Source organism: Haliaeetus leucocephalus, unplaced genomic scaffold (assembly GCF_000737465.1).
Source record: "Haliaeetus leucocephalus isolate CR32 unplaced genomic scaffold, Haliaeetus_leucocephalus-4.0 Scaffold273, whole genome shotgun sequence".
NCBI classification, from domain to species: domain Eukaryota; kingdom Metazoa; phylum Chordata; class Aves; order Accipitriformes; family Accipitridae; genus Haliaeetus; species Haliaeetus leucocephalus.
The window spans coordinates 1576792-1597700 of record NW_010972709.1 but is presented as its reverse complement, the minus strand read 5'-3'; the positions used below and the strand labels follow the sequence as shown (position 1 = coordinate 1597700).

Sequence of the window (20909 nt, the reverse complement as noted above, 5' to 3'; positions counted from 1 at the left end):
CATCATTTTTGTTCAGAGGCTGCCTAGGCAGGATTTCTCTTCCCAGACAAGCAAGAATCTTCAGGAATGGGACAAAAGAGTTTGAAGAGCAGCAACGGCAGGCTGTGAAACTCCCGCAGTTCACATGAAGGTTATTTTTCCCCTTTCAGATAGGAGAGGATTAAGTTGCCATTCATTGTCTTTCTGAGGAGATGTGATGGTTCCCATAGCAACAGTCTAAAACTTTTGTTTGACCACAAAATTATTTGATTCCTTTGAATCCAGATAATCCGGAGCCTTTCCATCTCTCTACTGTTGGGAAGTAACAAAATAGCTTTCCACTTTGACCCTCCCATTTTAATCACATTCATCCTGTTATTAGGAGGGTGAGTAAATACTCATTTTACAGATGAAGGTGGGATTAGTGATTTGGTGGAGGCCAGAAGGGAACCACTAGAGCAGAGTTCACAGCTTCACATGTTCAATGTTTGCTGCTCTTCACCATTTGTAGTTGCTCAGTCATCTAGCTTGGTCCTGCTAACTTTATGTACACGCAATACCCGTTGTAGCTGAGCAGACCCTAGGGTGACCCGAATTCCCAGCTTCCTTTACACCTCTACGTGACTGAATTAGTACAACTATTCTTCTTCCTGATCCAGATCCTTTGTACAACTTGGCCTCATTTCTCAAGTGCACATGGTAGATACTGAAGAGGAAACATCAGAAAAACCCTCTTGTTTCTTTTGCCTTCAGGGAAGCATTTTCCTGGGTTAGTGCTGATGTTGCTGTCTTCAACAGCAAGAGGGTTTCTCTCCGTCAATTCTTTTTCTCCTTTCTCTTTTACTATTTTACAATTTCGGGGGGTTGACCACTGCTCTGTGTGGAATTTTTATTATTATTATTTCATGCCAACTAAGGGAGCTTCTCCCAGCTTGAGACTGCAAATGGTACTGGGAGGTTTCACGCCGATGCTATTGCCTGAGCACCATGAGTTACAGCCTCCTGTATCGCAGCCCGTGCTCTTCCTTTCAGACCAGATGATTTTCATCCTTCATAGTCACTAGATAAAATTGTTCCCCAAATATTTCTTGTTGCAAGCTGTGCTTCTGCAGGTTTGCAGCCACAAATAGCAATATGAGGTGTGCAGAGCCCATGACCCTTTTGGTAACAACCACAACTTGCAAATCTTCCTCTGTGAACTGCCCTAGGTGAATGTTCCCTGTAACAAAACGTGAGGAAACATGAGGATTGTTATGGGTCTCTGGTTTAGGATGTGTTGAAGAGAGAATCTTTTCTGTCAGTTTGGGAATTCTTCTTTTTCCAGCACTGTTGAAAGTACAAGTTATTGGAAGAAGCCCTTCCTATATTGAAAGACATCTAGGAATTTTTAATTGTTAAAAATGTTGAAAATATTTGCAATGAGGTTGTGAAAGAAGTGCGTGCTACAAAACTAACTTCTTTGCTGATTCTCCATGAAAATCTATTGTTTCCTGATAGTCTGCCTGGTTAGATGTCATGTGTGATGGAGGCACAGGACACGTTAGCCAAATACTCACCAATTTTCCCTGATCCCTTGAAAAAAAATACCCCATGCCTTCTGATGCTCCCTAGTGAAAATCAGGGAGAACTTGAAAAGATAGTTACATTTAAAATAAGGAAAATATATTGCCCAGTGTTACAGACAGATCCAGCATTAACTGTATTAACATTATTTATATGACACGTTATCTGGAAAGCATGAACAATATTGGAGCTAAAGTGTACAATGTGTGGTGTAGCCACATAAATCGTTTGTTCACCTTTTCTCATACAGGGTATTCCACTGCGATACGTGCCATGGCAGCTTGGAAGCATTCTGTACCTTTTTCTGAATAAAAGGAATAAAATGCATGCCAGATTTATGCCCAGAAAATCCAGAACGTCGCAAGAGGTAGACAGACCCTCCCAGGTCTGCTGGGTGAGTCAAAGCCAGAGCTTGTCCTGAACAGAGAGGGGGAAATTATTCCAGCATTCAGGTGCCTGGGACAGCCACCTTCATCTGTTAATGGGGAGTGTGCTTTTGAAACATAGACAATTCAGCCTGCTGGCTTCAAGATAACCTATAAAGTCTTAGAGATTCAACCCAAGGAGAAAGTAGAGGGAGTTGCAACTACAAAACAAGCCTTGGACAGATCAGGGAGCAGTTAACGGTAATTAAAAAGCTCCTGTTGCAAACATTCATTGAAAACTTGTGGATAGTGTTAATATTATTCTGACTCAGACTTATTTTCTATAATATTTTTCTTCTTTTTACATACAGTGTTGAAGGAATAGGACACTTGGACATTGGGCAAAAACATCAGGAAAAAGGGGAAATCTCTGGTTTTTTAACTTAATTTAGTAGGCACTGCCTGTGGGTTCTGCCCTGGCCAAGCCAAAGCGCCGGCAGCTACTCCAACAACCTGTAGTTCCCTGCAGCAGCTGGAATTGTTTGGGAGTGTCTGCATTGCAGCGTGCTGGGAGATTTGGGGTGTTTTCAGCCAGAGGGGATGTGCAGCCGGCAGGATAACGTCTGGCACGAGAGGGCCAGAGGCGGGGAGGATCGCGTGGGATCGCAATCCCAGGCCCCGAGGTGGGGTTTGTGCAGCCGTGGTCGGATGGATGCAGCTGGGCAGTAGGGACTGGGGAGGGTTCCTTGGTCCCAAATGTGCGTGTGATACTCTACAAGCACAGGTGCGTTGGCCCCTAGCAACAGCCACAAATGGAAATTATAGAAATGGTAGAAAACAGAGCAGAAAAGGAAAAGAAAAGAGGTCCTGATGCCTGGAGGGGGGATAAACCTGGAGAAGTCCCACTGAATTCAGAAGGCTCCATTCTGCTCTTCCTCATCTACTTTCACAGCGGTTTCCCCCCCAGCTGCAGCCCCTTTTGTGCCCCAGTGCTGGTACAAAAAATAAGATGCCTAAAAATGCCGAGCCTGTCTGGGAGCCTTCCTCCCTTCGCTATCTGCCTAAAGCTGCTGCAAGATTTGGGTTTTACACCTCAGCCTAGCTAAGCTAGACTCCAGACCTGCCCCTGCAGGTGGGCATAGCCTTGGAATGGATGGTTTAAAAAAGAAAAATGTTAAAAAATTCAATTAATTTGCTTATTTCTGCTTTCAGCAAGGGAAAAGGCAGTTTCGCCCATCTAGAGCAGACAAGAAAGGGAGGAAGAGGAGGAAAAATCATCTTTTGCCAGAGCCCGGTTGGGTGTGTCTCCTCGCGCCCCCCCCCCCCGCAGTGGGTCTGTGTTTCTGGCAGGCAGTCTTGCCTGGGAGGGATCTGCCGTCAAAGCCACCCAGGAAAGGAGGCCTGATACGCTAATTAATATTCTGAACTAGTGACCCTTCTTTTTCTTTCCACCCCTTCCCTTTCTCTGGGCTCTCCAGCCTCTCCCTGCCGCGGATGGCTGCAGCCCCCTCCAGCTGAGTCAGTCCTCCCTCCCCGCAGCATTGCAGCACCTCCGCAGCTCCCTGCGCTCCTGCTCCTGCAGCACCCGCTCCGCTCCCACCGCAGCAGCATGGCCAGCACCGTCTCAGGTAGGACACCGTCTCTTTTGGGGGGGCTTGTCATCAACCCGCTTATAGAACCATCAGGTTTTAATTTTTTTAATCGTTATTCTGAGGGTTTGGGGGTTTTCTTTTTTTCCGTGCGTTTCGGGGGAGTTCTCTGATGAGGAGGCAGCTGGTATGGCAGCATTGTTCCCCTTCCTCCCCCATACACACACCCCTCTGATGCAAGATAGCAGGTGGGCTTTTTATTTTAATATGAATACACATGCGATAAACTTGCCAATTTAAAATACTGCTGCCGTTACATTGTGCCATAAGAAGATGCTGCTGCATGCCAATTAATTATTATTTTTGTAATGTGATACAGCTTTTTTTTTCCTAAAAAAAATGTACGTGCCATGTAGCTGGATGCAGAGAAATCAGAAATTACCTTTTGTTTTGTGAAGATCGTGTATTACCTAAATGGTAATGGAAAGAAAGACATGGACAAGAGACTGACAGTAATGCCCTAGAAAATCCCCCCAAACCCAACCAGAGTAACCTGGATGCGTTTCTGTGTATTCTCAGGGCTTTCCATCCCTAGATTTTTTCCACAGCTCACGTTTCTTCGTTAGAAGATGCTACAGGGGAGCGGTCCTCTGATGGCGTTGGGTGAAATCAAATGCTGCAAGGGAAGCCCTTCCTCCCTCCTGCAGCAATAACAGGACTCACAGAGCGGCTGCCCATGAGCCTGGTGCCGGGGTCAGGTTTGGCTGCAGGATGGCAGTCTGCCCCTGAGGATGCTGTCCTGCTTCGGTCCAGCAGTTTCCTAAAGATGTGTCTTGCCCCTTTTAACTGGGGAGGAGGGATTCAAACGGCTGAAACTGGGAACGTAGGTGAAGGAGAAGAAAAGCCTGAAATGGTACAATGAACAGTGGGTGGGTTTAGAGGGTCTTTTTCTTTAAAAAAAAAAACCAAGTTCTCTCTTGAAATGGTTCTGAATTCTGCAGTCCGTAAAGAGGGGCTTGGGCAGGGGAAGCTAAATCCTGGAGGGCTGAGATGTAGGGCTGAACAGGAACAGCAGACAAAAAGGAAAAATGGGCAGTGCTTTGTGCCCCCCCAGCCAGGGAACCAGCCAGAAGGAGACTAGGCAACACTTCTTGCTTCTTTCCCTGGCCTTTTCCCGTGTCTCCTGCTGTGCATTTTCTATTCCTTTCTCCTTTTAAAAGACCAGTAGATGCAGGGGAGAGAAGGACAGAGAGATGGGGGGGCGGGGTATAAGGGTGCAGCTGATCCTGTTTGGGCTTTGCATGCAATTAAAGATGGTAAAGCAGCATTGTAAAAATGTGTTTCTATGATAGAAAATCTCCAGTTATTGTATATATTTCTGCGAGTATCCCTGTCTCAAAGAACGTGTGCGGCAGTGCACGCTCGGGAGTCCCACCCATCTCCCTGCCGTCCCTACGGAACAGGATTGGACCCTGTTTGTAGAGTGGGGGTGGGAGGGACGGCTCAGGCTTACCAGCCATCTAAACCAAGGTTGCATCGAACTTGAGATGGACGAGGTGGCGGATGAAAAACGCGTAGGCATAACATGCATTTTCCAGTTGGTGCATTCTCACCCTCCCAACCCACCACATGCCTAATGGCATATTTCATCTTCCCAAAGACGCAGTTTTACTGTCTTAGGATCATGAGACTTAGGATCATGAAGAAGCGCGTGCTTCAGGGAAACCGTGCTTCCTTGTGGCTCAGATCAAGTAGATAAACAATTTCAAGGAATAGAAAGTCGTGAGAAACCAGTGCTGTGGCAGGAGGAAAGAGAATAGGGCAGCATTTGCCAAGGGAGGGAGTGGGGCTGAGCCTCGCCCAGCTGCCTTTGCAGGGAGCAGCTCTCCATTGCCTATAGCACTTATAGCAGGAATGGAGAGTAGCCCGGTATGGCAGGAGAAAAAGGCAAGCAAATCCTTAAATTAAGGAAAGAGTCTTGTTTGCTTTCTTCTTTATCTGCAGCAAAAGCAAATCCGTGCTGAAGGGAGAGCAGCTGCAGTTGTCTGCAGCTGATGCTCAGGGGCTTATCCCCCTTGGGAAGATTTTCTTGGGTTTGTTTAAACAAACAAACAAATCCCTGGGATGAAAAGAATTGGGGCTTGCTTCACTCAGCCCAGCAGTCCTCTCTCTTTTCTCCCTGCCACCTCAGGCATTTTCTCCTGGCCGAGGTGGTTGTTTTCGGTGCTAAAGCAGCGGAATCGGCGGCACATGCTCAGTGCAGGCTCAGCTGCGGTGCTGGTCCTGCTGCCGGGCAGACCTTGCAGGGGCAGAGCCCTCGCACCTCCTCCCCACAGCATCTGCACAAGGCTTTGTGCTTTTGTACATCACGGAAGGGGAGCCTGGCTGGACTCTGCAGGACTATATGACTTTCCCCACCATTTGTAGGCATCAGGGTTGAATAAAGAGACATGAGATTATGAAATGATGCAGTAAGGTGACAGCCTCATGGGCTTTTCTCCGACGTTAGCGTGTCTGAGAAGGTGGAGCCAAGAGGAAACACCAGTTTGTCATTCCTGGTCTCACGACTGGGCATGGTAAATGTGCTTTGACAGATCCTGAGGTTTTCCCCTCCTACACTGAAATGTGAGAGTTGTGTGACTTTATGTAGGTCTGGGTTAATCCCTTTTCTGGATGGTATTGGTGGACACCATATGGTATTGCCCTGCCCTGACACTTCTACTGCCCATGCTGGAGAGTCAGAGTCCATTCTATCAAGCTTTCCATCTCTCCGTGTTCTCAAAAAATCACTGTTTTCTTTTTCTTCAGCTGTTGATGGAGTCTATATGGCCTTAGAAATGTATGGTACTTTTATTGGGACTTCAGTTTTACAAGCCAAAAGAATCTATTGTAGGCATTTTTTGTATGGTTTTTTTTTTGGCCACTGTATCCAAATGATGGATCTAAATCCTTGGAAAATACCTGTTCTTTCTAAAATATAAATCATGTCTTCTTTGATGGCACCATGTAGACTCTGTGAGGATCCCTTAGATATCTCAAAAGAGCCCTTTCTTGGAGCCTATTGATGTTGTTTCAGATCTGGTGAATGCATTGTTTTATCAGATGAACACATTCTCCTTCTGCAAAGGAAAAGCAGAGATTTTGTGGTCTGATGTGGCAACTGGAAGGCTGCAGATAAGACCTTTGTGACAGCAGTGTGGGCAGCAGGATGGATTGCAACTTCAAGCTTTCTTAGGGTGAACGGGGCTGATGATTCTTGATTACAGTACTTGGAGGAGCCCGAAGCTCACTAAAACTTCTACACCCCTAAATTAACTGGAAACAACATGCCTGGCTAATCTCTCCCAGTTGCCCTACTGACATGGGCTTCAGTCTTCCAGGTGTAAGATTACATTTTTTAAAAAAAGTCTTTTATCCAGAGGGGAGTTAAACCGATGGCCAAATCTTTGTCTGTGATTTAGAAATACATAAGAGCTAGAGAGCAACCAAAGACCATGTGCATGTGCTGTAGCACTTTGGCACATCCCAACTGGTGAAGAGCTGCTCAGCTTATTTCCAAACAATCCTTTTATTCTTTGAAGGTACCTCTACATGTTTAGTGCCGTACTAGAGAATCTTATATTCTCTGAATGTGTTTATGCAAATAATACCCCTGTGTAATGGGCAAGTACAATAATCCTCAGTTAATGCAAAGGAACCCAAGATCCAAAGAGACCAAATGACTGTCTGTGGTCACACAGCATGTCTGTACCTGACATGCTGTGTGACCATGACACATCATGGCATTGGACTCCTGTCTTTGACTGGCACCTTATCTGGTCCCCAGCCCCTTTGTAGTGTTTTGTCTCATCCAAACCTGACTGTCTGAACCTATGTTTGCCCCAAATCCACAAACACTCTGGGACAGCTGCCTCCATTTGTCTCCTTCCTTTGCTTTATCAAACAACCCAAGCCATGATTCTCTCCTTCCTGACAATCAGTCACACACCCAACCCAGGCTGCCGGCTCTCTGCTGCACAGCTTGGGCCCTTCTCTCTTGCTGAGCCCATAGAAGAGAAGATTTCCCTGGTTATTTTGCTGAGGGCAGCCCACATGTTCCAGTGCTACAGCTTGAGTGATTTGCAAAAAATCCATTGGCTGTGCATAACATGGGTTGATGTGCCATTCATGAGCTGCAAATGAAACCTAGGGGGGAAGGAGCAGGGCGATTGGAAATCGTTCCTGGGTGATAGTTTAGCAGATGTCTGACAGAAGGCAGAGTAACCCTTGCATCTGCCTGTTATGGATGATTCCACATGAGCCCATGGTAACTTCTGGGCCTCAAATCTCATGGTGAGCAGCTGAGATGGTGTTTGGCATCAGTGTGGGGTACAACTGCTGATCAAAAAAAAACCCCACTAGTGTTTTCTGGTTGTGTGACCTGTTTTTGGAAGTTGGGGATCAAGAAGGTGGAAGTGAGTTAGACTGAAGTGAAGGTCTGGCCATTATTTTTATGAAAGGATTCATAGCAGGTGAGAATATCTAGAGTCTATTGTACTCCTAAGGCTTATTGAGGACTATGGTTGCTTTTGTTGTGTATGTGGCATTGCAGTCTTTGTGCTCAAGGACTCGATTCCCTGTCTCTCTAGCTTCTCTACCTTCTGTTTATCCTTCAGCTACATCTGTAATTGGAATCTTCTCATTTTTTCCTGATATAATAGCCTTTATAGAAGCAATTTTTACTTCTCCAAAGTTATCTTTGCAAACCAAATTAGTTTCTTATAATAACCTTCCTTTGACCTTGCTATCAGACATAGAACATCCAGTCTCATCCATTTAAATTGCCTGAATTCACATAAATTAGGCACATAAATGTGCCTCTGGTTCATTATGAATGACTGTGTATCGGTGTTGTGCCTAACAGGCCTCAAACTGTTTTGCTGGACATCATTAAACACCAAACAAAAAGACTGCTCAAACAGTCTGCAGTTTAACTTTATCTGGTTAGGAAGCAGAGAACAAAACTTTTCAATGAATAATAAGTGGTGAGCCCCACTGGCCAGGCACATAGCAAGCGAGAAGATGGTTCCTGTCGCTTGCACACTGCGCCCATCCCCAGCCATTCCTCTATCTCCTGCACCGCAGCCACTCGGGGAGCAGCTGCATAGTGTCTCCGGGGGTTAACTTGGAGATAAACACTTTACACGGTTAAATGCAATATATAGTGCTCATGCGAAGCAGCGGGGTTATGAAAATGCAGTATGTATTGTACAGCACTAGAGGGAGCACAGGAAATGAGTCGCTAGAGAGAAAGCAAGCTGAGAGCACCCTGACTCTCTTGCAGGCTTGGTGAAGGCCCAGGTAATCTCCCTTCTTCTCCTTGCAATAAGGACAATGTAATTGTGCCCATGCAATATATACAGTGCAGAGAAAAGTTAGATGAAAAATTTTAATAAAGATTAATTGTTGCATAGGGTGTGCAATGGAATATAAACAGAGCAGGATCAGACTGTGCTGATTACAGGGCGTGAAATTTCAGAAATGTTGAGGAACTGGCTGCACCTTTTTAGATAGGATTGTAGCTTAATCACTAGCCAGGGTCCTATGAAGCCAACAAAATGCCCCACTTCACAGGGTGGGACTTGGATACATTTTCTATAACTTCTACAGTTTATTCACTTCTTAATTTACACAGCTCAGTTATTTGCAGTGTTTCATCCCAATTCTAATATGAAAGCAGTGGAGTGTTATGACTTAGTGACGAAGACCATACCAGAGTGAATGAACTTGCTACTGATCTTTCTATTGCAGTGTTTGCCTAAAAAGAAATGTAAAGTATCAGTAATTCACACCTGAGTGAGCAGCCTGTTTTAATCCTCTACTCATCACCAAGACAAAGCTCTTGTTGCACCTCTGAGACCAAAGTGATGGTTTGGTATAAAGTCCCTTAGGAACTGAGTCAGATAGCCTTACTGATTTATACACATATATAATATTTGCTCAGTGTAAGCTGAATTTATTTTTACTAACTTAGCAGAAGTAAAAAATGCAAATAGATGCTTAAATAAAAAGTTCAGCATTTCCTGTCTAACTGTTCTTAAAATATGTACATTTGTGCACTGGAAGACATACAGTCTTTCCTGGAAGGGACTTGTTGGCCATGTCATATTCTAGCCAGCCTTGGTTCAAGGATTTTTTCCACTGGCATAAATAATGTCCTCAAAATCTTATCCCTATTGGCAAATGTGAGTGCAGATATTTCTGAAGTAAATTGTAGTGCTGAGGTTTGCCGTGCTGATATTTTAGCCCTAAGAGTTTTAAGCATGCCCTTTCTGATGCAGCTGTGATTGAGACATCGGCTTGCTTGAGGAGATCTTGGGTTTGATCTTCATTGACACAGTCTCCTAAATAGCAGCCCAGAGGTTATGTTTCTTACTTTCTTTTACTGAATCAGAGGAGCTGCCTCTCCTCATAAGATGCCTTTTCTTATTTTAGCCTATTAACAGTGTTTTGGACACACGTACCCCCTATTGTTTGTCACTGAATGTGTCGGGTCAAAAGCGCGTGAGGACGAGAGCATCACTGTGAGTGCTCTTGTGTCCCATGGGTGTAACCGCTGGCTCCAGAGCAGAGGCGGGGGAGTTTCAGCAGTCCATTTATATCTGGGGGAGTAGATCAGGAGTGATTTCTTCAGGGGTCGGTCCTTCCCCCTCTTCCTGCCGAAGCCCCCCGGCCTCAGCGCTGCTGCCTCGGGCCTGCCCGGCGGTGGTGCTGAACGGACAGCTCCCGGGGCGGCGCCCCCCCCCGTGGTGCTGAACGGACAGCTCCCGGGCCGGGGGGCGATGGTGCTGAACGGACAGTTCCCGGGCCGGGGTCCCCGGTACCGGGCCGGGCCGGGGGGGACGAGTCGGTCCGCTGCCGGCGTTCCCGCTGCTTTCCCCGTCCCCCCCCCGCCGCCCTGGAGCGGCTGGTCGGGACTCTTCGGGATCTTCCCCCCACCGGTCTCCGGGGCCGCGGGAGCTCCCAGCCCCGCTCCCCCGACCCGTGTGCCGCCCGCATGCCGCTAATTGCATCTGATGGCTGGCGCCGGGGTGCAGCTGCAGGCTCCAGCGTCGGGAGGAGGACGCGCAGCACTTCCACAGCTCATTAAAGCGCTGCCGCAGCTCAGTGAAGCGGTGTCCTTTTGTCCTCTCGCTCCTTTTCATTTTAATTGACGGAGAGGGACGGTCAGTTTGCCCTGCAGAAGGGAAAGCGGGACGGGGAAGATCCCGATGGAATGGAGGCAGCTGCGAAATCACTACAGCAGACCTCCTGAAAGGCAGGGACTGCAGCATACGCTCATCTACACAGAGGACCGTGAAACCAGTACTGGGCAGACCTGCTGAAGTTCAAGCAATGAAATGCAAAGCACCGTGCTCCGGAACAAGTGCTAGGAGACAATTAAACGAGTGGATCAGGGGTGTGGCACATCTGCTTAATGTCTTGGTTTCACCCAGGACCAGACATAATGGTGGAGCAACGACCTCGGTGCATAGTTTGTTTGTATTAAATGACAATGTCTCTCATTTAGCCCAGGGGACCCTCCTCAGGGCTCTTGGCAGCACATTATGAGATACATTAGCTTACTGCTGCATGCCACGACTTCTAGCACCATACAGCACTCTCAGAGGCTTTCCAAAGACTTTTTTCATTAAGAACAAAATAAAAAATGTCCTGCTCTGTGGCTGGCACTGCTGATGTAAACTGTTCTTCTTTGGTTTCCATTTAACAGCAGGACTGGGCAGGGTTTTAAAATCAGAATGGAATGTGTTCAGTAAAGATCTGAGCTTCAAGGACTGTTGATTAGCAAAAGGCAGGTGTTAATTAGCACGAAGTTCTGTACCAAGGAGGAAAAATAAGTGCAAGTATGAAGTAGGTGTATGAAACCACTGTTTTCCCACCTGAGTAGCTGTGGGAAGGCAGAGGAGAAGATCTGAAAGGTGTTCCTGAGGGCATATGGTACACAGGATGATGTTGGGGTTTTTTTTAAATTGTTCTGCCTCTAATGCCTTTTCATATCACAAAGTTTGGGGGATTTCCCTTTCCTGGCCCAGTGGAGGGTCTTGCCCTCAAGGTGGCATTGGCAGCCAGGTTGCAGATTCACCTCTGATTGGAGGTTGAAACAGGAGCTCAGTGAGGAAAGGACAAACCAAGGCCAGAAGCACAAGGACATGTGGGAAATCTAGAGGCAGAGCCAAGGCTGGACACCAGAATGCCTGTGCCCTGTGGTGGAGGCAGGAGGAAGAATGGCACGAGGAGGCTCAGGGCAGGTTTGGCAGGACACGCAGCCATGAAGACCCTGTCCCCACATGCCTGGGTGTCCTCTGAGCAGCCAGTCCAGGGCAGAGCCTCACAGCATCCATGAAACAGCAGCACCCACTGCTGAGCCATCAGCTGCTGACCTGCGACATAGCAGTGATGCTGTGAGGGTTACACTGCTAAAGAACTTGACAGCCTGACAGAGCACCTCTGTTTTCAAGCCCTTTTTCTGAGGTTCTTTGTCAGGTGTGTGATAACAGTTCACTGCCTTAAATGTGCTAAACTCCAAAAATAGAGGTGAAGATTGCCCTAGAAACAGACCCACTGCAAGCTGTGGGTGCTGCTGCCATTAGGGCAGCACCTTGTGCCCTTGTGTTCACGGAGGATGCTGTGGTGTGTCCTCCAGTCACAGGAATGTTGAGCAAACTGCAGGGCTCACAGCAGCAGAGCTTGAAGGGATTATGTATTTCCCTGTCCTTTGCAGGGGGTGGCATTTCCTGTGATTGCAGACCAGTATCAACCTCTGCCTGCGTGGGCCAAGGTGGTGACAGAATCCACTTACATCCTCCCTTATCTCCTTCTGCAGGGAAGGAGGTACCTCGGGAAGTTGGGTTACAGCACTTCCCCGCATTAGCAGCATCCCTGAACCATTTCTTCACTCAAATGCCCATTTGCTCTCCACATAGCTGACTGCTTCTTGCCTCTTCACTCTGATGTCAGAAATGCTGAATTGTGAAATATTACTAACTTGTCAGGGGTTGAGCAATGTTTCCAGGTGTTGATGGGTGTCATTTTACCTCTGAGCGTGGAAGTGGAATGGAGAAAGGGTCTGGGTAGCTGTCCTGACATGGTTAACTACACAGGCTGCAGCGTTTCAGCTCCTTTGGAGGGAAAATCCTCCACAGAAACTTATACCTCTAGATGTGGTAAATTCCTACTGTGTGTCTTCCCATTACATTTGCCACACTGGCAGCTAATTTAGTCCGCTCTAGAACAGATGCTTCTTGGGGACCTTTTGGCAAGCTATGGCAGCCTGGAAAAGACTCTGTAGAGTTTGGTAGATGCATATGGGTTTCCTTGTGTCTATTTGCTTCATTTCTCCATGAAAAAGAGCTGCCATTACCATTAGACTCTCTTCTCATTGCTATTTCTTATTTTTCAGCCTACAAGGAGAAAATGAAGGAGCTTTCTCTGCTCTCCCTCATCTGTTCCTGTTTCCACACCCAGCCCCATCCTAATACCATCTACCAGTATGGAGGTACGTAACCTGCTCCCACAGGAGCTACAACATCATTTGCATTATGCTTCTGCAGGCAACTTGGGAGCTCGTCAGCATGCTGGGCTGTCCCATGCCGGAGCAGCAATCCATGTCTCAGCCTGGGGTCTTTCTGTTTAGCCTCCTTTCACAGTTTATTTTATTAACATAACCCACATTTTCCAGGAAAGAAACTGCTTGCAGAAGCTGTCTGCTTCGTACTGGGGTGACATACATGGTGTTAACAGCAATATGGCCTTTCTGTAATTATGCTGTGAATTTAAATTAATTGCATTGACTTGGATGAAGCTGATCACTAATTGGGAAATTTTGGAGCTAGAACAAAATCACCCAGGTCAGGACATGGGAACACACTAATTCCGATGTGAAGAGCTCGGTGCCCTCAGGTGAACAGTCTCCTCCTGAGTGTCACAGGTCCACAGAGCCTCTGGTTTTTTTTTTCCCTCCCCAAAGATATGGAGGTGAAGCAGCTGGATAAGAGGGCATCAGGCCAGAGCTTTGAAGTGATCCTGAAGTCCCCTTCAGACTTATCACCTGAGAGCCCGATCCTTTCCTCCCCCCCCAAGAAGAAGGACCTGTCCCTGGAGGAGCTGCAGAGGAGGCTGGAGGCTGCAGAAGAGAGGAGGAAGGTAATGAGATGTCCTGCAGAAGCAGTGACTTTTCTGTGATGGGTACTAATTGCACCAAACCCTAAAACTGGCTTAGCAGGAGCAATCTAAAACAGCTGGGAAGAGCGTTCTTACACTTATTGTTATATTCCACTGTAAATTGTCAGGTGAGACCTGGGAGTCATGGAGTGAGGTTCTGCAGCCTGGTTTAGGCAGGGAATTGGACTCAGTGATCATCATCGTCCTCCTGTTCTTAAAAACACACCATACAGGGTCCTCTCGGTCCTCTGCGTGTGACCTGGCTGTGGGGGCAGTTCTCACCAGCTAACGCTGCAGGAGATGTAGCAGTTGGTCACACACCAGACTTAAACTCCAAACCTAAACACAGCCTTGTGTTTCTAACAGCTGGCTGTGCCACATTTTATTTTAAGTGCGGTATAAAATGTCTTCTGGTGAAAAGTATTGAAAAGGAGAAAAACAGCAGATTAAAATGAAGTATAAATGTTATGAATGTTGGTGGGTAAGAGGAGAACCAGCTGAAATAATTCAAAGAATGAGGTGACACTCAGAGAGAGGCCTCTGCGCCCACACACATCACCTCAGTTTTGCTGAGCCGGTGGGCTCAGCATTGCATCACCTGCCCACCCAGAGCCCCAGTCCCAGCAGACATTGCCCCATAGCAGGAAAAAAGGTGTGAAAGCGCCTTCCGAGCAAGAGCGCTATGGGATAGAGGGAGATGGCAGAGGCGTTTTGAGGAGAGGAGATGGTCAGAAAGCCTCTCTGGGGAGTTGAAGGCCAGCAGAGCCTCTTTGGTTGCCTTACACCTCTCCCGACACCTTGCCTCGGCAGACCCAGGAGGCACAGGTGCTGAAGCAGCTGGCGGAGAAGCGGGAACACGAGCGGGAGGTGCTGCACAAGGCACTGGAGGAGAACAACAACTTCAGCCGCTTGGCCGAGGAGAAGCTCAACTACAAGATGGAGCTGAGCAGGGAGATCCGCGAAGCACACCTCGCCGCCTTGAGGGAGCGGCTCCGCGAGAAGGCGAGTGCGGTGCCCCGGGAGAGGGCTGGGTGCTGGTGCCCACAGCGGGGTTTGGGGTCTGGTCCCTGTGGGGTCGTCCCAGTGCGATGGGCAAAGGGGAGCGGGCGCTTCATTGCTGGTGGAGCAGCTCCGCTCTGGAGCAGCTCCGCTCTGGAGCAGCACGAGGAGGAGGGGGGATGTGTCCTTTAAGGTCAGTACAGAAAATACCATCTGGCTGATCTTGCAAAGTGCAAGCTCAAAGGCACAGGATCAGGCCCACCCCGCATCCAGGGGCTGCGTGGCCGAAGGGCTTTGCAGAGAGGAGCGACGAACGCGTCAGCTGTAGGTTTGCATCACCTCCAGGCTCCCGCAGATGAGATGCTTCACTCCTTGCAGGTGTAACCCACTGTCCTCGGGTTGTGTTGGATGGGAAACTGTTCTCTCTTTTGTGTCTGGTGCAAATCCTGTGTGCAGGAGAGGAGGAAAATAGAGATTGCAAGAGCAGAAAGTGTTAGCCTGGTGTCATCTCTCCCGTCTTTGCAGGAACTGCACGCAGCTGAAGTTCGCAGGAACAAGGAACAGCGGGAGGAGATCTCTGGATAAAGGGCTTTTCTACACATCTAGCACCTGATTCCTGTTAAAAAAATCAACCAATCGACCAACCAACACATTTTATTTTGTTTGTCTAGATGCAACATTCGGTTCTCCATCCCCCCCTTCCCTGGTGTTCATCCCCCAGCTACACGCTTCTCTATCTCTGCATCCTTAATCGTCAGTACTTGTGGGGATTCACAGATCATAGGGACCTCTAAGCAGAATAGCAACTAGTTCACATGAAATAGAGAATCAATCGATCAATCAGTCAATCAAACAGCTTCTTTGGAGGGTTTTGTCCTTTTTTAAAAAAAATATTTCTTAAACTGATGTAAAAAAAACTAAGATATTAATAAATTCAACCAGCAGTGTCACGGAGATACGGATTTCTTATCCGGGGCTTTTACTCCTCTTGGTGTTTGCTCTGAGCCAAATATCAGTTTCAGAATAATGGGAAGTAAGTGATAATTTCTGTGTGTGAAGTGGAATAGGGAACAGCCCCATGTTTGCCAGTGGTAGGAGAGAGGAACGAGAGAGGGATGGATGGCTCAGGAGACGTGGCGTGCAGACCCCCCCCATCTCTTGGCTGCATCTGGAGCCAGCCCAGGCAGGCAGTGACCCAAAGTCCTCATCTTTGGATGATTCTTTGCTAGCCCGTGTGCAAGTAGGTGAGGGTCTGCACCCAGAGCTCGGTGCTGGGTGCCACATCACGGAAGGTCCCCGTCATGGCAGGCACCGCCTGATACTTTGGTTGAGCCACGGGCTGAAGGAGCCTGTAGACTGAGCCGCCCTCTCCTCGGCAGAGCAGGGACTGAGAGGTCTTGGCTGAGAAGCCTGGGAGAACTGCAGACGGCGATTGCATCCCCGGCTCCGTGGGAGCCCTGGGAGAGAGTGCTCGGTCTGCGGGCTCTCCGGTGCTCCCACATGAGATTTCACTCCAGTAAGAAAGCAAATCCAATAGAGACGGTGCATGGTTGTGAAATAGCCTTTTAGGGAACAGAACAATCATCCTTCCCTCTTTCCAAAGATGGATGTGACTCTTCAGTGCCATTACAGGGCAGACACCAAGACCAGAGATCGCCGGGTGAGCCCCAGAGCCCTGGCTCATAGGCAGCACCCTGGGAGGCAGGGCACGCCGGCTGCCTGCCTGCTACCTCCAGACCTGCGGCTTTGGATGAGATGGAGCCGAGAGGGGAGCAATTCTGCAGGAAGGGTGAAAAGATGTCCCCATGCTCATTCCTTGTCTATCTTTAGCTTTTCAAGGCCTATTTTTGAGAAAAAATTGTCTCTTGATGGAGGTAGGGGTGAGCAGAGAACACGCAAGCGTGGCAGTAATGTCTGATCCAAATAGGTGACGGTCAAAGCCCATGGACCTCCTCATCTTTGAGTGTTGCGGCTTATGGAGGTAGCCAAGGTCCAGGCAGCCACCACGCACTGCGAGGGGCTGCCATCCTCCCGCTGAGATCCACAGACCTGCTCACCTTGCCCCAGCTCTGCTTCTGCTGTGAAAAATTAAGTGGAAATGGTGCATCTGAAGAGCAGGGAACGGCCACCTTCTGGCAAGCGGGGCCTCGTAGGATGCGGTGCTGGGGACTCAGCCCTGCAGGAGCACGGTCCTACAGCAAGGTTTGGCAGAGGAGATGGTGGAAGCTGCTTTCATTTGAAGCAGAAGGTAACAAGAATTCTCCTCTGTCCAGTGCTTAGAGATTACTGGGCTGTTATTTTTTTTAACAGACCAGTGCAGTGTTTCAGGGACGTGGCGCAGGGTGCCTGGGTGGTATTTGCACCAGAGCACCGCTTCCCTCCTCCTCGTGATGGCCCCTCCATCCTGGCTGCCCTCTCAGACCCCAGAATAAACCAAAGGGGCATCCAAGGCACCAAAATCTTTAATTATTAGTAATTGGTATCCTCTGCATGCTGTGCCTCCAAAGAGCCATTCTGTGGGTGGGAGGCAGGACTCCTGCGGTGGGCTTTGCAGGATCCTTGGGGAATAATTGAAGTGCAGGAGGGATGCAGACGTGGGCACGGGCAGCCCGGCAGCGGGGCACGGGCACAGCCCAGCCCAGGGACCGTGCTCTGCACGGCCATGGCAGGCAGCGATGGGGAGCTAGAGCAGATGAGGGGTCTGCACGGGGAATAACGATCCCCTTGCCTCTCCTTCCTACTGAAAAAGAAATCATCGCTGAGTCTTGTCAGAAGCTGAAGTTTTCTGTCTACCCTGTGCTTTAATTAGGTAAGGAATTGATTACGGCCTGTGGTGAGCATCAGGCGGTCGCAGAAACCCCACGGAAAGCCAAAAAGCAGCAGCTGCTGGAGATCATGTTCCGGGGCTCTTTGCTAATCTCCCCAGAAATTCCAGCTGGATTTGGGAGGGATCCCTCGATGGCCACGGTTTGATGTTAGGGGACTCTGCTCCTAAAAGGAAGGGCTACCTTACTCCCAAACCCCTCCGCCTGGGCCGGGGGGAGGACAGGACTGTTAGAAAGCCCCAGCGCTGTCAGTGACAAAAAAAAATAAGATTTAGGGCAAAGAAGGAAAAGGAAAGGAAACTGAGGGTTGAATTTCTTAACAGTAGCTAATGATCAGTTTATAGTAGCAGCTGTCTTAGATAAGCATCTGTGTAGAGCGCGGCATCACCGCCAGCATCACCTCATTCATATAGTGACGAGAAATTTTAAAAAGTTTAAAAAAAAAAATTTAAAAGTAATTTAAGCGAAATGTTTGTGTGTAAGAAATGGTTGAAACTGTCAAATGTCTGTGTCCCGCGTTGGTGGGATCTGAGAAGGTATCTGCGAGATATTAACCCTGTCCTACTCTCTGTGGTGCTGAGTGTTTGCTTGGTGTGTAATTCTGACCTGGAGCTTGTTGTAAATACTGTTTTTAGTACTATGATTATTATGATTATTATGATTATTATTATCAGAAATGTTGTACTCATGAGCAGGAGTTTAAAACAAGGGAGACGACCGTTTTCCCGCTCTCCTGGGGGCTCAGAAGGAGTCAGAGGCTGGGCTGGATGAAGGCAGGGTGCTAGTGGGGTGGGATGCCGGACCAGAGAGCAGCTGGAAAATCACCGGAGTCAGGAGCTGGAGGCAGCTGAGTCCTGCGGGCAGGGCGGTGAGAGCAGGGACAGGCTGCTCCTCGTGCTGGGAGGAGAAGGAAAGGCTGAGAGGTGGAACAGAGGTGATGCTTCAATTCTAGTACATATAATTTAATGTTAACCCAAACCTCCTTGTGTGAGAGGGTCCAGGCTGTTCCCTGCAGCCCCGGGGGAAGCCAGAGGAGCCGTGAGGTTTGGCGCGTGCTGAAGGAGGAGCGGTCGGTGGCAGGTTTTGCTGGGTAGAGATATCCTCCCCGAACAGCTACCAAGTCTCTGGACTCGGTTCCTGCCTGGATCTTCCATCTCGGTCCTTTGTGCTGCCCCGTGCCCACTCTCCTCCCCTTCCCTGGAGGCCAGCCTGGATCTCAGGTGGGGACTTATTCTTGCAATAGCTTTGCCTGGCAAAAAAATCCCATGGGAAACGCACAGGAGAGTGGCCCAGCACATGGTGCTCATGCAGGTGTGAGCACTGGGAAACTCATTTTTCTCACCTCCCTCGGGTCGGTGCCGTGAGGGACAGTGGATGTGGCTGGAAAATGTATTACTGCAGGGTAAGCTCCTGCATCAGAGGAGCAGGGATGTGCAGGGAGAGTTTTGCATTGGTGACGTCAGGTAACTGCTGCCGAGACGCGTTGTGCCAAGGAAACAGCCTCATCCGTGGGGCCAGATGCTTTAGGTGTAGCAGAGCGATGTTTGCCCGGTGCAGATGAATGTAGTGGGGATGTTAGGGAGCTTGACATTTGTCCAGTGCCGCTGGACGCTATCAGGGAAACGTGTGATTGCTTTGGCTGCGTGCACCAACTCCCGCGGTTTTGGCTGGATGAAGGGTGTCCACCCACCCACCGCGCCGCTCCAAACCCCCGGGGATGGTGCTGCCGGTGCCAGCAGCTCACGCGGTGCCGTGCCCAACCGGCAGCAGGCGGCACAGTCTGGAATCACGGTTATTTCATGCCTCTCCATCTCCCAGGGTTGCCAATGGTTGTGTGCAGCAGCATACTTCATGCCTCAATTGAGACTAATTAAGTATCCTCATTAACATCCTTACCGTCCCAGCCTCCCTCATTCCCGGACCGTTCCCACGTACCGTGGTCACGGACATGGCATGCAACCCCCCCAATTCCCAGGGCCACCTTCCTTATGGTAGGGCTTCAGGTTCTTCACCGATTCCCGTAGATGTTTATGAATCAAGCTTTGTAACAACAGTTAGCAGCCCCATTTTTGCAGCAGCATATGAACACGAGACTTTGTGCCTGGTAGGGCAGCATCCCTGCCCGGACCACAAACATTTGCAGTTGTGTGAGGGAGGAAAGACGAGATGGTGACCATTTATTATGTGCATGCATACACCTTTGAAAGAGCACTCCTGGAGAAGGGCCTCTGATTCGAGCAAGACAGAGAAGCTGAAGCTAAATGAGTTCCCAGCTGCCATCGACAGCCGGGCGATGAGCGGAGCTGCGCGAGAGCCGAGACAACTGGCCTCGTATCCCAGATTAAAGCTCTGCGCTCACATTATCCCTTACAGCAAAGAGCTCGGCTCTGTCCATAAATGGGTGTGCTGGCCCCTCAGACTGCTTCTGGACTGAGCCTATTCCTTGTCTTGTTATTTTTGAGTCATTAAAAGATCTTGCTGTAACCCAGACAGGGGATTACCTTTGAGTTGACCTTCCGGGAACGGTGGTAGTTCACGATTGCATGCATCCTACCTTGGGGGTAGGTCAGTATTGCTGCTCCTTTTAAAATGTAAACTTCAGCTTGCTTGCTTTTGCTTAGCCCGGTGTGACTCTCTGGCCCTGGCTCTGCAAAGCCCGTCTCATGGGGTTCGTTTAATTCCCTCCCGCTGCATTACTTTCCTCCCTCGCAGTGGTTGTGCACTCGGCTGTGCACACGCGCACAGAAATGCATACGTGGAAACGATATATGCACATACACTCTTATACCACTTGAAATGAGTCAGGGAATGGCTGTTTACGGTGCTAGAGATTTCTTACTATCCATGCTAGGGATGAGATGACAGAGTAAGACCAATAAACTCCACCTTTGTAGTCAGTTGTCTTTAAGTAAAGCAGAAGAGGGGCACTGGCCAACGCCTACGTTCGGGTGCTCCGTGGTCCCCGGGGTGCAGGGAGGCAGCCACCCCCCCCCGCCGCTGCCGGGACGGTGGGACCCGAGCGCGGAGGGCAGCCGGGCATCCCAGCCCCGGCATCCCGTGTGCCTCAGTTTCCCCCCCGCCGTGACAAGGGGCACCGACACTCCCTACCCCACGGGGACCAGGGGAGAGCCAACGCATCCATGTCTCTGAAGTGCTCTGAAAATGGAAAGTACCAAAGTACCGAGTCGTGGTACGCAACTGTCCACCCCGGGAGGAACAAACTGGCCCAGGGCTGCAGGCAGAGGTTTGGAAGATGACTGCGTGGCCGTGGGGCTGAGCCGTAACCCCACGGCTCGGCACCCCGGCTGCCCTCCCAGGCAGGATTCAATCCTCTTGCCGCAGCCCGCGGCCACCTTTGCTCGTGCCGGGTGGGCAGCCGGGTGGGGAGC

General features: G+C 49.2%; 1 protein-coding gene across 2 annotated transcripts; it reads left to right on the top strand.

Moving 5' to 3' along the window:
• The first annotated feature begins 3262 nt into the window (after window positions 1–3262).
• STMN3 (stathmin-like 3) lies at window positions 3263–15601 on the top strand. Of its 2 annotated transcripts, XM_010569449.1 has the most exons (5): window positions 3263–3535; window positions 12936–13031; window positions 13503–13678; window positions 14507–14698; window positions 15221–15601. In XM_010569449.1, the coding sequence occupies exons 1-5, from the start codon at window positions 3517–3519 to the stop codon at window positions 15278–15280; spliced, it is 543 nt and encodes a 180-aa protein (XP_010567751.1). In that variant the 5' UTR covers window positions 3263–3516; the 3' UTR covers window positions 15281–15601. The 2 variants fall into 2 exon arrangements, with proteins under 2 accessions (XP_010567751.1, XP_010567752.1); XM_010569450.1 differs by lacking the exon at window positions 3263–3535 and having other exon boundaries at window positions 12920–13035; window positions 13474–13678; window positions 15221–15520.
• Window positions 15602–20909: the final 5308 nt, after the last annotated feature.

What these genes read in the sequence shown, in the direction of transcription:
- STMN3 (XM_010569449.1), top strand. An exon ending in CTGCAGAAGAGAGGAGGAAG is followed by an intron (nt 13,679 to 14,506) that starts GTAATGAGATGT and finishes TTGCCTCGGCAG; the next exon opens with ACCCAGGAGGCACAGGTGCT. An exon ending in GGGAGCGGCTCCGCGAGAAG is followed by an intron (nt 14,699 to 15,220) that starts GCGAGTGCGGTG and finishes CCGTCTTTGCAG; the next exon opens with GAACTGCACGCAGCTGAAGT.